Genomic DNA, 14,027 nt, shown 5'->3' on the forward strand with positions numbered 1-14,027 from the left:
GACATGGAGGATGTGAGAGCAGCATCTATATTGATTAGGTGAAAGAGTACCCCAGCAGGCCTCCCCTTGTCCAGACACAAGGCATAATAATGAGCACTCTACCATCCTGCACTCTCCTGCTGTCACACCCCTCCTCCTCCTCCTCCTCCTCCTCCCTCCGCCTGGAAACCCTTTTAATCAGACCCTACGGGAATACATGGATATGATATGGGGGTGGGAGGGCGGTAGGGAAGAGATGGAGACAGGGTTAGGAGAGTCCATTAGTGCAGAAGACATGGTAGTGACACATAAATGGCATTATGCGCACATGCACACAGGAAAAGAAAAAAAAACTCACCCACACAAGTATTTGAACAGAACTGCTTTTGGGGACGATGATGCTTCTATTGCTTCAGGATATTAAAACCTGTGTATATGTGTGTGTTTATGTGCGGATGTGTGTGTGTGTGTGTGTGTGTGTGTGTGTGTGAGTGAGAAAGAAAGAAAGAAAGAAAGAAAGAAAGAAAGAAAGAAAGAAAGAAAGAAAGAAAGAAAGAAAGAAAAAGAGAAAGGGGGGGGGGGTAAGAGGGAATGCATATTCGTGAGTTTTTGTGATTCTTAATATAGTTCCTCTGGACCTAGGTCACATCTCATAGGTTTGTTTTCCTGCAAGGTTGGGGTCATTTTTTACCAGTTTATGTAAGAAGTGTTTCTTTTCTTTTCCACAAAGAAAGCTGCCAATTTCTTTCAGCCAGACGAGTGTTATCAAGGCAGCCATTTCAGGCTCCAACATCAAATCCATGGCCGCCGCTGGAGCTGTGAAACGTCCTGTCAGCACCTTGCCCAACTGCTGGCCTCCTCGACCTCTGTGTCCTCAGGGAAGGAGAGAAGAAGAGAGAAATGAAGAAAGAGTAAGAGTAAGAGAGAGAGAGAGAGAGAGAGAGAGAGAGAGAGAGAGAGAGAGAGAGAGAGAGAGAGAGAGGGAAAGAGAGATATAGAATCAAAGATATCACTTGATGAAAAAAGAGCGGAGTGGGAGCAATAAAGAATTTTCTCCATTCATCAAATGGGCTTAATGCAATGACAACTATAGACCTTCCAAAATGGGATTGTTGATCACATGTAGAACGTATATGTATTATTAGCAATATACGAAAGAATATTGAAAGAGTAGCAGGGTCTAAGCTCCAATACTTAGAGAGTGGCGGTCTCTTGTGGTGGAAGAAATAGCCTACCTCCCGTTTTTTTTTAAGGAAATAGGCCAGAGTGGCTTAAACGAGAAATAATTAAAATATGTTAAATGTATGTATGACAGCATTTTTGTCTAAGTCATAAACATCAATTGTGTCAACGATTTAATGACTGGCATGGCAGATGGAAAATAAAAATACAACAAAATTGCCCTATTGAAGGAAACGTTGAACATGTTCAATCAATTTCCTCGAGGCCGTGGGGAAACATAATGTTAAAGAGGTCTGCTCATTCCATTAACATAAAACCATATTGAAAAGGAATGAAATAAAGTAAAGAAGACGGCTAGGCATTTTTCATTCTTATTACTTATTTCGAAGAACGGTACACCACAGAAAGATTGCTTCCATATGTGTCCACTGCGGGGCGCCCAGGAGTTTGCCAGAAAATCATGCCTAGGAAGTATGGTAATATTATCTTCGCGATAGGCCTAGTTGTATGAGATGTATGCAGTGCTGGGCGAATGGGAGGTCAGAATTCCTTCATTTTTATTTCATTGGATACGGCTGGACGTCAATCAAGCAGCCGCCGCGGACCTTGAGGGACCAGGTTGCCAGTCGGTTGTTTTGTGCTTTGGGCTACGGAGCTCCGTGCACTGGAGCGCTAATCTGGAAAAAAGCCTTGAGCTATTTTAATTTTGTGTCGGAGTATAATGTGGGTTAATACATTGTCATTGATGGATATAAAATTGCCAATTCATAGGTTTTGATTATCTAATTACTCTAATTTCCATCCATAATTAGCTTTACAGTTAAACTGCTTCTTAATTCTTATATTATGTGACACTCATTGTATTACCACTTGATAAAATGTACAATAATTGGAAGTAACAATAGGCCTATATGTCCCATGTAATTGGCTCTTTATCTACTCCTGCTAGATTTATGTCTAAATAGATTTAGAAAAAAATTTGTTTCATCTATTCTATTGCAACAAAAATATCATGAATGAATGCTAATAATGATTTTAAACAATCTAAAATGAAAGGAAAAGAACATGGCAAAATAGATTCGTTTGCTTTTTTAATGAATGCAGCTGCAGATGTTTAATTTGATTTTGTTTCTAAACATAATCTCATTCAACAGGTATGGACTACTTGGAAATTGAAAACAGCAGGAGATGGTTGGAAAGCATCTTTGCATATAGATTGTTTTTTCTTCATTATTATTATTATTATTAATTTAACCCTCCCACTTACATGTAAGACACGAGAGGCACGAGTTACTTACTAAATTAACATGTGACAAAATTAACGTATTATAGGGTTATCCATTTGAATATTCTATAATAGGAATATTTTGTATGCTAGTTTAAGTGTCCCAATTTAATTTAGGATCAACATTTTGGATAAAAATAGGCCAACAGTATAAAGAAATGCTACGGCATATCCTTAGTTAACTTGCAACATTCAGATATACTGGAGGGACATTGAGTATAATTCTCGTTCAGTTTACTTGTTTTATGAGTCTGAACCTATATGAAAAATTTTAGCAATGTTGAGGTAGGTTAAGTATAATCGTACGGACAAACGCAACCCTATTCGAAGAGAATTCCAAACGCCACTGAATTCCACTTCCTTTTTACAGTTTGTTACATTGCAGCTCCCACAACTCCTAGCGGCAGTGTCTACGTTTTGCGCATGCTCATTGTAAAAATATCCACTTACAATACGTACTCCGTCTGTTGGCCAATCGTCTTTCTCCTTGACGAGGAAAGCCTATCGTGATTTAGATGCCTATAATAAATCTGTCCTGAGAGTCACAAAGTTGATTTAAAAGCGTTTCGCATCGTTATGAAAATACCTGTGGATTAATCAAGGGGCCGCATGCTGGCGTTACATCAAGTCAAATGGATCATTCTTTGGCCACACTTTGAGGACCTGAATTGGATCGTGCCTTTACGCACTCGCGACTTGTTTGGCCCACCCGGTGGATTTGTAAATCTTGCATGCTATTCAATTACATATCTCAAATGTCAGTTCAGTTGCTTTGCCAAATTCTACGAATGAATTATGGAATGCTTTGTTTTGGGAATTGTTATTAGTACTGCATTTATGTTATCAAGATACAGTTATGTTAGGCACACATTGATGCAGGTGAGAGAGAGAGAGAGAGAGAGAGAGAGAGAGAGAGAGAGAGAGAGAGAGAGAGAGAGAGAGAGAGAGAGAGAGAGAGAGAGAGATGTGTAAAGATTATTCTATGTGATCTATGATCAAGTCAGGATTCATTCATGTTATCGAGTACACTAAAGCATCGTCTGTTCTTCTACCTTGTGCCAGTTTTACACAACTGCCTATATGTTATAGTAAGAATGCTCACAATTTCAATAAAGACAGCTAAACATTTAACATACGTTGAATAAATGTGTATGTAAAATGTGTTGGTGAACAAGGGAAAGTTTGATTTAATTGTTTAAGCTAAATCATCCAGCAGTGGCAGGGAGTTGGTTAAGTAGGTCACACAACTTCAACAGTGGGCGTTGCTAGTACATGGTTTCATCCAATCAGAGAAGTTGTGGGAAGGGTCCGCTCCCTATTTGCCATGTTTTAAAGTCCATGGCATTTCCGAGCCAATACCAAATCGAAGGTGTCCAAGTGTGCACGCCCATATTTGGATTTCGTGGGCCATCTCCCGATCTCCGCCTCTTCTAACAGATGTGGAGTAGGCACTATATGATTTTTGTTAGCAATTTTTGTTGGGTATTAGGCCTACTCATTGGTTATATTCTCCACCCAAAACAAACTACATTTGTTGGGTTTTGGGCCACGTTTATGGATTCTGTATCGATAGATACATTGACGCAGATATATCGATAGATACAGAATATCTTAATTTTCTTTGTTGTGTATATGTAACTTTCTACGATTTCTTAGCAGAGATACAGTTTATGTTGCCCTGACAAAGGAAACTAAGAGCAATTTGTATCTTGAGCATTCAATTTGTGTTTCAGGTCATGCTTTTTCAAATCAGTCTTGTTGTTTGTACAAACATCTGTACGCATCAATCAATTCAACTGTCCCGTTCACAAATCCATGTTGATGCATTGAAATTCAACGAGTGGTGGACTCACAGCCTGATTTCCTAATTATTCTCCAGCAGGGGACGCAGTTGAGCCATGGACAAAACGAAAAGTGCTCTCGTAAATACCTTACATAAACTTAGTCACAACAAGCAAATAAATAAATAAACATCCTATTTAGTCTCAAATGTAAACTATAATACATGAATATATGCACATGTGTACATATTAACATATACTATAAACGTAAAAAAGATCCACTTGTTGACACTTTCTAATGACGAACGTGAGTCAAATTGACACATGTTTGTCTTATGCTGGGGACACATAAGACATAAGACATCGGGCCAATTTTGGCCCTTCCGACAATCCTAAATAACATACGTCCCGATTATCTTGATGTTTTTTTTGTGTAGCCTATTGACTGAATTTATGTGTCTGTATTGTTCAGCACTTCCAACTTATATTTCACATTAAATCCTGGAGACATTATGTTTTCGTTGTATAAATTAGGCAGTCCAACAAAACACTGAACTTCTAAAATAAAATTCTACTAATGTTTATAGTAGGCCGGCGGAAATGTTCAGTGGACCGACTTTATGACTGGTGTAGGACGACAATTGGCTATAAACATAACGGATTGAAAGATTGTCCAATCGGAGACTGTTAAGATACAACCCTTGGGCCGAGGTTGCGGGAAATATGCAAATGTACCTCGAGGTCCTCTGTTCATGTCAGACAAACGAAGACAATTTCAAGATATTAAATTAACACTTTAGTCTACTTGATAAATAATCCAAACAGAGACGAAATCCTCGGGATGTATACATGTTTAACCGTATTTTAAATATGTATTTAAGTGACTGAACATCCGTTGCTTGAACGAGGTATGTTTCTGTCAGGAAGTTATCAGAAGCCGGTAGTGCTCGGCTAAGCTAGGTTGCTAACAAATTCGCCGGTGCGGGCGGACCTCTTTGTCTGACAGGGGAAGGGTACGCGTGCTCTTTTGTTTGGCAGTTTTCTTTGTCAAGTCGGGGAAAGGGAACTGTCGCGACAGTGTTTCTCCTTAGTGGCTATTCACGTTATTTAAAAATGCAAAACGTGAAGAAATACTTCACAGAGGGCCTGATCCAGTTTACGATCTTACTCAGTTTAATCGGAGTTCGCGTGGACGTCGATAGCTACTTAAGCGGTTACTTCTCCCCACTGTTAGAGATTAACGTCGGACCAAGCTCAGCTTACATCCAGACACCCTTTCACAATTTGAGGGACACCTGGGATGGATACAGCGTGCACCCCAAATGTCTCGAGTTAGACTATTTCTTTGCCAGTCGCAGGCTGCTTGACGAGGTGCGAGCTCTCGGCTCACCTCGTTTCCCTACGCAGCTGAATGCATGGCTCGTGCACCAAGTGCCTGACAGTTCGGAGTTCCAAGAACCATCAAACAACACAAGTAATGGCGTTGACATAAGCTCAGGTTTGACTCTGGAGAGTGCGTTGGACAATGCAAACCACAGTGATCTTCTGTCCGAAGACGAGAGCTGTTTGGACCGACGAGAGGAGTGCCACACTGCAATCCAGGAACAGTGTGTGTCTGGGCCTTACATTGTCACTGGAGCCTGCGAGGTATCCAAAAGATTGAACCTAGCACTATTAGCTGCTATAATCTTTTTAGTGGGCAGTTTTGTGAACTCGGATCTGTTAATGTTAAACGGTATATTCATCCATTTCAAATTGTGGCTAAATTACCACTAGTTATTTACCCGTTTCTCATTCTACTTTATGGGGCTTGATACATTGTGTCTTAGCTGGTTTGTTAGCTAGCTAACTGATTCTAACCATCTACCAGAATATTAGAGAAACGTTTAAACACATTGCCTATACAAACACTCTCACTTTTCATTTGATCTGAGGTTTGTGTACTCTAAGCTTATGTCAAATAAACTAGCAAGCTTTCAGAAGTTATACTTACACTGCTGTCTAACAAAAGACCAAATGCACCTGTTGGGGACCCAGAAATGTCTTGGAACCATGTCTTGGCAAGTCAATGACTGGTGACACAACTTCAGCGAGGGTTGACAGGCTTTGCTCTATGTAAAGTAACTCAAAGTTAAAACAAAGGGTAACATTTTACCAATATGTGTGTTGGGTTGTGAGAACATTTTATTTCATGGTCTACACATCTCTTGTTAATCCACAAAATTTAACAGCTGCTAGGTGTATATGATACCCTGAGCCCAGTGGATGTTGAATCTGTAATCTTACCCCACCTGTTAGGCTGTATGCTGTGGGCTTGGAGAGAATTTGAAACAACCCCCCCCTTTAGTTACGTTAAAGCTGTAGTCCTCAATCCCAGACCCTTTTAGAACGAGTTTAGTCCAGAGATATTCTTTGTTAGCCACTGTCTTTACTTTACTAATGTGGTGTTTAGTTTGTTTATTCACTTACACTGACAAAATATGGCACAGGTGCAGGCAAATTTGGGCTCATCTGTAGCCTACAAGTTCAAAAGACCAACTTGTCCAAGCAGACTTGGAAAAATATCACCAAGATTTTATTTCATTTGTCATTCCCTTGCCTCAAGCGTTCATTTTGATGCAAATACTTACTTGTGCTCCCCACCCCTCACCCCTGGAGGGTCTTGTGGCGTCAGTCTACACTTAGACAAACCCTTGCAGCTGTTAAATGACTTGTAGAGCCAGTTCACCACATTCTCACAGCACCACCTGAAATACAATTGTTCCGATTGTCAAATCCCCTCACACACACACACAGCTTAAGTTTACATTTCAAGCATGAATGACAGCATATTTAAACCGCAGTTGTCTATAGTCTATATAACAGAATTGTAAAAATACACACACACACACACATATATATACACATTGATATATATATATATCGATGTGTATATATGTGTGTGTGTGTGTGTATTTTTACAATTCTGTTATACGTAGGACGGCAGCAAGTCATTCAACTGACAAACCACTCAAGTGCAAACAAAATAATCATAAACATACAAAATTGGTCATTGTCAGAGACATTCTTTAAAACATAATTAGGCTTGGTTTGCTGAACCACAAATAGAACAGTGGGAGAACCGCCAGGACTGTCAGCTAACAAGTACCCCCTCCTTCTCCCTCCAGGCCCAGGACAAGATTGATGAAAAGGATGATGGAAGTGATGAAGAAGCAGAAGAGCCTGCACCTGTGACGCAGCTCGTTCTCAGTTCCACACTAGAAGAGGTGCCCACCATGAAAATGAACAGAAAAGCTCCGATCAGGCTCAAATGATCTTGAATGTGTTTGTGTGTGCTCATGGCTAGTTGTTTTGTATTCCAGCATCTGCTTGATGATCCCCAGCCATCCTCAACGTTGTCTGGTTCTGAAGATGCCCCTCCTACGACTCTTGACTGGAGCCACTTTCTATCTACCGATTTTGATGTAATTCGTTTTCCTTATTGCTGACCTATTTTTGCAGTTAACCATGTAGTGATTTCATTGGCAATTGGACATCACTTCTCCACTATCATAAAGGGTGTGTGAATGTTTTCTTTGCAGGATTTGGATCCTTTGGTTCCCCAGCGTCTCTCTGACTTAGACACTGATATCTCCAGCGCCATCAGCCAGAATGTCAGTCTGCGTGATGCCATGGTGAGAGGTGCTGGACCCTATGATGTCGTCCCTCACAGGGATGAAAGCGGATCCGTTACCCAGCAAAGGGCACCTTACTTCCGACTGGAGTCTACAAACTCCTCTCACTCTGACTCATCACCAGGCGTAACAGCAGGGCTAGCCACACTGCCTTTCTCTTCAGTGTGCAACACAACACGGAATGTTACGTCCGACAGTGCACTAGGAGGCTGCCTGGATGAGGCAGTGTTTGATCAAATTAACCTGCTGGGGCTGGAGGGGCTGGATTCCATTGACCCTCAGCTGCTGGGAACTCTGGAGGGAATAGACCCTCGAGTCCTAGAAGACCTGGACTCGGACTCTGGCCTTTCATTGGAGAACAGCTCGAGAGGCCCCACGTCCCCCGGTGAGAAGGAATATTCCCATTCATCCATTTAGAAAGGCGTTGTCATGGTCTGGTTAGCAGAGTTATTTGTTACCTCTCGTGTGATTAGAAACCACCGGTATATGTATTGAAATGTGATCTTACTGCTTCACCCCGCAGGTACGTCAGAGGTGTCATCCTCTTCCAGTTCATTCTGCGAAGATGAGGGCGGAGCCACAGGATACAGCAGCGAGGCCGACTCCCTCCCCTCCAAGGGCATTGCCGACTATGACACATGGTCACAGGTCGATCTGAGCGAGAACGTTTGGCACGACCACAGCTACTCCTCCCCTACTTATTTCCAGTCGTCGGCGTCTACGTTCTCCCATAAAGCCATCAAAGAGGAGCCTCTAAGCGAAGAAGAGTATGACAGAGATGACGAGCGAGAGCTGAGCCGCGATGAGCTGCGAGCCAGGGCCATGTGCATCCCCTTCTCAGCGCCGCAGATCGTCAGTATGCCCGTGGAGGAGTTCCTGGAGCTTCTGGAGGGGCAAGCGCTCTCGTCTGCACAGATCACCCTCCTCAGGGACATTCGCAGACGCGGAAAGAACAAGCTGGCCGCCCAAAACTGCCGTAAACGAAAGCTGGATGCCATCACGGGACTCCAGGAGGAGGTGGAGAGGTTACAGGCCCAGAGAGACACCCTGCTCAGGGAGAAGCAACACACAGCCAAGGCTCTAGGGGCTACGGGCCAGCGCATTGAGCAGCTCTCTAGAGATGTCCTGGCCAGGTTGAGGGATGACCTGGGACAACCCCTGACCCCCGACAGATACACCCTGCAGTGTGGAGCCAGCGGAAGGCTCGTGGTACAGCCAATAAGAAGATCTGTTGTAACCACAACAACCTCAAGTAAAAGTGATAAAAGGAAGAAGGAAAAGAAGCCTTGATGCAGAATTTGCTTTTGTGACTTACAGTTTGTTTCTGTTCTTTTGGAACTAACTGACTTCATTCTGGTTATGAAATGGTGTCAGCTCCTCTGCTTATCTGGACTCACCTATTTTGGGAGCCTAATCAAAGGTAGAACCGCAAAAAAAAAAAATCCCCCAAAAAAACGTGTATGTCAACCCATCTGTAAATAAAGAATGTCAGAATTTTTCCAGGAAAAACAATGTAGCACAGACACTGGATGCTTCTTCCCACTATATGAATGGGGGCTGGGTTGAATAGCTATTTAAAGATTTCTTGAGTTTTCTTGAACTGATGTGTAAGGTTTGCAGTATAATTTGTGTAGAAGTACAACGGTAAGTTGTAGAAGCGTGAAATAAATGAATGAACTGAAATTATTTAAGTTCACATGTAGAATTGACCATATCAGAATGCTGTGGTTGCATTGACTGCAAAAAAAAAATGTATTGTCGAGTTCTAAGAGGCCGATGTTCTATTGCCCCCAAGTTAAAATGCTCCTCAATTTTCTTTAATGGTAGAATGCCAATTATTCTAAGGGCCTTAATTTAAATTTGATAGTTGTGCATCTGTGATGCACAGATGTGATTGTTTTTTTTAAATATATATATATATAAGAGCAGTTTTTTTTATCTGACTAATACTGAATGAATAATTGTTATTTTTGTATAATTTCCCCGACTAGTTTAGGCTTCGAGTCAGACTTTTTATTCTACCTCACATCTTCCTTTTGGTTGTTTATGGTCATTTTTTGAGAGATAATATTTTTGGGATCTTGGCATGGGCAACGGATAGTATAGGAACACAAGTGCACTAAGACAACACAAATGCTTCACCGTTTGTCATAGTGAAACTCAAATGGACCTAACAAAATAATCTCTTTGAATGAATAGACAATACAATCACCAACCACTCTGGTTCAAAGAAGCACAGTATGCTTGTATAATAAATTAAAACATTTGTGCAAGTTAAAACACAAGTGATGTAGATAGTAAAAATGAAGAAAAAAAAATCAGGAACATAAAGAATTTTGATGCAGTTTTAGTTTGGTTTTTATTATTTTGGTTTGTTGGAACGTCTTTAAACCTTGTAAAACCTTTCTCAGTTGAAGGGTGTGTGTGTTGTTATTGTTGACCACATCACAGAATGTTACTTTTCTTTGCAAATGTTCAATCTTTTGGTTTGACTATAAAATATTGTTTTGTTTTTACAATCTTTTTTTCCATTTACCGTTCGTTTGTTACTCAGTTGGGCTTGATTGCTATTAGATGACCGCATGGTGAAGGATGTGCAGAACGTGGGATCTCTTGAATAACTAAAGCTGTTCTTTGTGAAATGGGTCTTAAATGAGTTCGCTCTGAGCTCAAATTAAAAAAAAGTAAAAACGCATGTGGCAGTTTTTTTCCCCACTTGAAACATCCACTGTAGGCCTACAATACTCTCAAACTAGTTTTGAATAAAATAAGGTGGGCTGTGGGTGACTTCAATCGTAGTTTAATAGCAGCCACTAAGCTGGTTTTAATAACCTATAAAGGTGCAACTTTTAAAAGTTTGCTGTGGTTTGGATAGTGGCCTGCAGTTCTATGGTGCAGTTGCTTTGGTGCAGACGCAACATCATCCATATTTTACACCCCAAGAAGATGGGTGAGTGTGAAAGTGCTAAATTGTCAACTAATTGTGGTCTTTATTTTTACCTTTTCTACACGTTTAAAAGGTTTCATGTCATACATCATGCTAAAACATGTAGACATTGCATCATGCAATTTGCATGGGTCTTCATGTTAGCCTTATATTTGCTAGATCGCTAACCTTTTTAAAGAGCCTGTCTTGCTATTTTGCTAGACTACCTGGTCTAAGCTACTAACTAGTAGTAGTAGCTATGTACTACTTGAATGACGCGTCTGTATTGCAAACAATGCCAGTGAAGGTCAGATGTACAGTACCAGAAATATATTTTTCCTAAAGACTCAAATCCACGTAGTCAAGCCAAAATCCCATTTTCCCGCGCTGCATCTTGGCGTTTATCAAACCACAACACAAAACATTCAAACGTACTCGAGACGACACGACTAGTATTTAGCCCTCATTCAACATTTCGAAATGTGTGCTATATTGTTTGCATTGAAACTAGGACGACTTGCTGGTGGTGGTGAAACCGTTGGCTAATGTAATGTGGCCTTAGCTAGTTTTATTATTTATAATTTATATTTAGATATGTAATTTTCCATTTAATTTATAGTTTTCATATGTGTAGCTAGCTCTAGAGCTAATGCTAGACAAACTATTATGTAGTGCAAACCGTTATTCCACCCTATTTCTTTTTCTTCCACACTGTTGGGTTGTTGCTGGCCTAGTATTGCCGAGGCAGACTAGCTATCAAGTTTAATATGCTATATTAGTAGCTAGCACTAGTACTATATGGAAAGAAAAAGGCCGTCTCTAACTTTAGCAAGTCATACTCGGCGCCTTAAGAAAAACTTAAGTTATAGGAAACAGACATTTATCCTAGCTCTAGAGCTACCTCACAGCAAAAACGCGCACAAGACCAATCAGTACAGTGCTACTGTATACTAACTACCTAGGGTCAGCAAGCTGGGGTTGCTACCATAACGTCCAATATTAAAATGGGCTCAAACCACTTCAAATCTGCCTCCAAGGTAGCAATAATGTGTAACTGTATTCTACTTTTTAAGTTGTTTGATGCTCGTTTGTTGTCTATGCACTACTCTACGTGTTAGTGATCCTTATCTTAAGGTAGTGATAACATGTGTAGACTTGTGCGGTTATCTTCTTGGTCCGGACCAAAACAGAAAATTATACATTGAGTCCCGAGTTCCTTTAAATCGAACCCAACCTTCCAAGCGTGAAGACAACCTTAGTGTCACCGTTTCGGTGAATATTGAGTCTTCACTATTTTAGACCAGCTAATATTGCTAGCTACAGTGTACTGGAGCTTAGCCATTGCTTTTTAAATCCTACAGTAGGCCTTTCATAAAAAAAAAAAAAAAAGATAAATCTTCTCTTATATTTTAGTCTAACATGTCGAATCAGAACACAAAATGTAAGGCGGTCCAAGAGGAGCCTGAGGAGTTTGTTGTGGAGAAGGTGGTGGACCAACGCATTGTCAATGGGAAAGTTGAGTTCTTCCTGAAGTGGAAAGGATATAACGAGTGAGTTTGAAGTGTTTCCCTGGTGTTAATGAGCAGGTTTATGTATATACAATATTATTGTTGTTCATAAAAATCCATGTAGATTGAATATGTAATTTAAATGTGAGTGCCATGCTTTCAATAAGAAGATACTTCCCACAGAGAAAGACGATACATTTTTCCCTCATGTTGGTCTTAAGCTTGTTTCTGTAATGTACGGTACACTTGCTTCACCAGTGTGGATAATACCTGGGAACCCGAGGAGAACATGGACTGTCCAGAGTTGATCTCGGCGTTCCTAGAGTCCAAGAATAATGTTATGGAGAAGCCAGAGTCTACCAAGAGGAAATCCTCCACTGAAGTGCCTGAGACAGAAGAAGAAGAGGGCAAAGCCAAGAAGAAGAAAGAGATGGTGGGCGATATCAAATAACTTATATTGTGCTTCTTTACTCTTTGGCGATATTCTGGGCAAATAATGTAGATTTTTTTAAATCTGCACGTAATGGTAATGCCTCATTGTTTGTTTGTGGTTTGCCGTGTTTTCCAGAATGAAAAGGCTTGTGGCTTTGCTAGGAATTTAGACCCAGAGAAGATTATTGGTGCAACAGACAGCAGTGGAGAATTGATGTTTTTAATGAAGTGGTGAGTTTTTCCGAGTCCCACTCAGTAACCCTATTTTAATTTGACTGTTTGACCACACATCGGATCACTTCACTTTCAAACCAAAGCAACTGGGTATGACAAGACTAAAGTCAAGACAAGAGTAAGTTATCAGATATATTTTAAATGCACGGATCAAACAATTTTGTTTGTTCTTTTCCCCCAATCCTCTTATCTACTATACAGGAAAGACTCAGAGGAAGCTGACCTGGTTCTAGCCCAGGATGCTAACACTCGCTGTCCTCAGGTTGTCATCTCTTTCTACGAGGAAAGACTCTATTGGCATGCTTGCCCTGAGCATGAGCCCCAGTAGCCTCTTGGTTGATAACTGGACTGACGGCTCTCCAAAAGTTTAACCCTCAACAGTTTGAGGACAGAGCAATGCCCACTGCTTCTTTCTATTTACATTTCTTTATAATGTTGGCATAGCAATGGTTAAATTCATAGGCTGATTAGATATTTTTTTATCTGAAAATTATTAGGAATTACATTTAACAAAAACAAAAATCATATAGCTTTTTGTGAACTCTCAAGTGTTCTCAGCCAATACAAATGCTTCACCAGTTGTCATAGTTACCCTAAAGTAGACTGATGTCCAACAGACAATAGAATCATTAACTATTAGTACAAAGGAGAGAATGTTTTAGGTCTTTGTAAAAGAGTATAAATGCTTTAACTTTGTCCACATTTTTCAGATGAAGGTTGTGTTTCTGAATGCATTATAACATGTTTTTCTTCACGTAGGTTCACTCTTGATTTTTCCTTAGAAATACCTTTTCTCCCCTACCACTTTTTCATGGTATGACCATTAAGCACAAGATGACACAAATATCTTTAAAAACTTGGTTAGTTTTAAATGGGTTTTGGTAAGTTTGGTTCTTGCTAATAAAAGGTTAATAAAGTGTCAGTTTTGGATCCCATCATTCCAGATACTGTATCAACTTGAATAGCTCACTATATGGATTTTTGGGGACTGGGCTACATTCACAGTAGGTAAATTGAAAATTGGGA

General features: G+C 40.4%; 2 protein-coding genes and 1 long non-coding RNA gene across 6 annotated transcripts; 2 read left to right on the forward strand and 1 right to left on the reverse strand.

Moving 5' to 3' along the window:
* Nucleotides 1-337: 337 nt before the first annotated feature.
* On the reverse strand, nucleotides 338-3,129 carry LOC146295568 (uncharacterized). Its single transcript, XR_014753327.1, has 3 exons — nucleotides 2,897-3,129; nucleotides 671-845; nucleotides 338-406 (listed from the first exon to the last, which is right to left on the reverse strand). It is a non-coding gene; the product is annotated as an uncharacterized LOC146295568 (long non-coding RNA).
* Nucleotides 3,130-4,946: 1,817 nt separating this feature from the next.
* On the forward strand, nucleotides 4,947-10,596 carry nfe2l3 (nfe2 like bZIP transcription factor 3). Of its 2 annotated transcripts, none has more exons than XM_084696516.1 (5): nucleotides 4,947-5,874; nucleotides 7,395-7,493; nucleotides 7,590-7,691; nucleotides 7,809-8,286; nucleotides 8,425-10,596. In XM_084696516.1, the coding sequence occupies exons 1-5, from the start codon at nucleotides 5,341-5,343 to the stop codon at nucleotides 9,189-9,191; spliced, it is 1,980 nt and encodes a 659-aa protein (XP_084552642.1). In that variant the 5' UTR covers nucleotides 4,947-5,340; the 3' UTR covers nucleotides 9,192-10,596. The 2 variants fall into 2 exon arrangements, with proteins under 2 accessions (XP_084552642.1, XP_084552643.1); XM_084696517.1 differs by having other exon boundaries at nucleotides 7,611-7,691.
* A 74-nt stretch (nucleotides 10,597-10,670) lies between these two features.
* Nucleotides 10,671-13,918, forward strand: LOC146295570 (chromobox protein homolog 3-like). Of its 3 annotated transcripts, XM_084696518.1 has the most exons (6): nucleotides 11,265-11,374; nucleotides 11,790-11,864; nucleotides 12,241-12,377; nucleotides 12,594-12,768; nucleotides 12,904-12,998; nucleotides 13,203-13,918. In XM_084696518.1, the coding sequence occupies exons 2-6, from the start codon at nucleotides 11,832-11,834 to the stop codon at nucleotides 13,327-13,329; spliced, it is 567 nt and encodes a 188-aa protein (XP_084552644.1). In that variant the 5' UTR covers nucleotides 11,265-11,374; nucleotides 11,790-11,831; the 3' UTR covers nucleotides 13,330-13,918. The 3 variants fall into 3 exon arrangements, with proteins under 3 accessions (XP_084552645.1, XP_084552646.1, XP_084552644.1); XM_084696519.1 differs by lacking the exons at nucleotides 11,265-11,374; nucleotides 11,790-11,864 and adding an exon at nucleotides 10,671-10,851; XM_084696520.1 differs by lacking the exon at nucleotides 11,790-11,864 and having other exon boundaries at nucleotides 11,232-11,374.
* The last annotated feature ends 109 nt before the right edge of the window (nucleotides 13,919-14,027 follow it).

Source organism: Hypomesus nipponensis, chromosome 4 (assembly GCF_054491055.1).
Source record: "Hypomesus nipponensis isolate SF chromosome 4, ASM5449105v1, whole genome shotgun sequence".
Taxonomy (NCBI): Eukaryota; Metazoa; Chordata; class Actinopteri; order Osmeriformes; family Osmeridae; genus Hypomesus; species Hypomesus nipponensis.

Bases quoted from the DNA above. Each gene is read 5' to 3' on its own strand.
- nfe2l3 (XM_084696516.1), top strand. From the start codon at position 5,341: ATGCAAAACGTGAAGAAATACTTCACAGAGGGCCTGATCCAGTTTACG. The intron at 7,692-7,808 runs GTAATTCGTTTT...TTTTCTTTGCAG, and splicing joins TTCTATCTACCGATTTTGAT to GATTTGGATCCTTTGGTTCC. The intron at 8,287-8,424 runs GTGAGAAGGAAT...TTCACCCCGCAG, and splicing joins GAGAGGCCCCACGTCCCCCG to GTACGTCAGAGGTGTCATCC.
- LOC146295570 (XM_084696518.1), top strand. From the start codon at position 11,832: ATGGGCTCAAACCACTTCAAATCTGCCTCCAAG. The intron at 11,865-12,240 runs GTAGCAATAATG...CTTATATTTTAG, and splicing joins ACTTCAAATCTGCCTCCAAG to TCTAACATGTCGAATCAGAA. The intron at 12,999-13,202 runs GTGAGTTTTTCC...TCTACTATACAG, and splicing joins TTGATGTTTTTAATGAAGTG to GAAAGACTCAGAGGAAGCTG.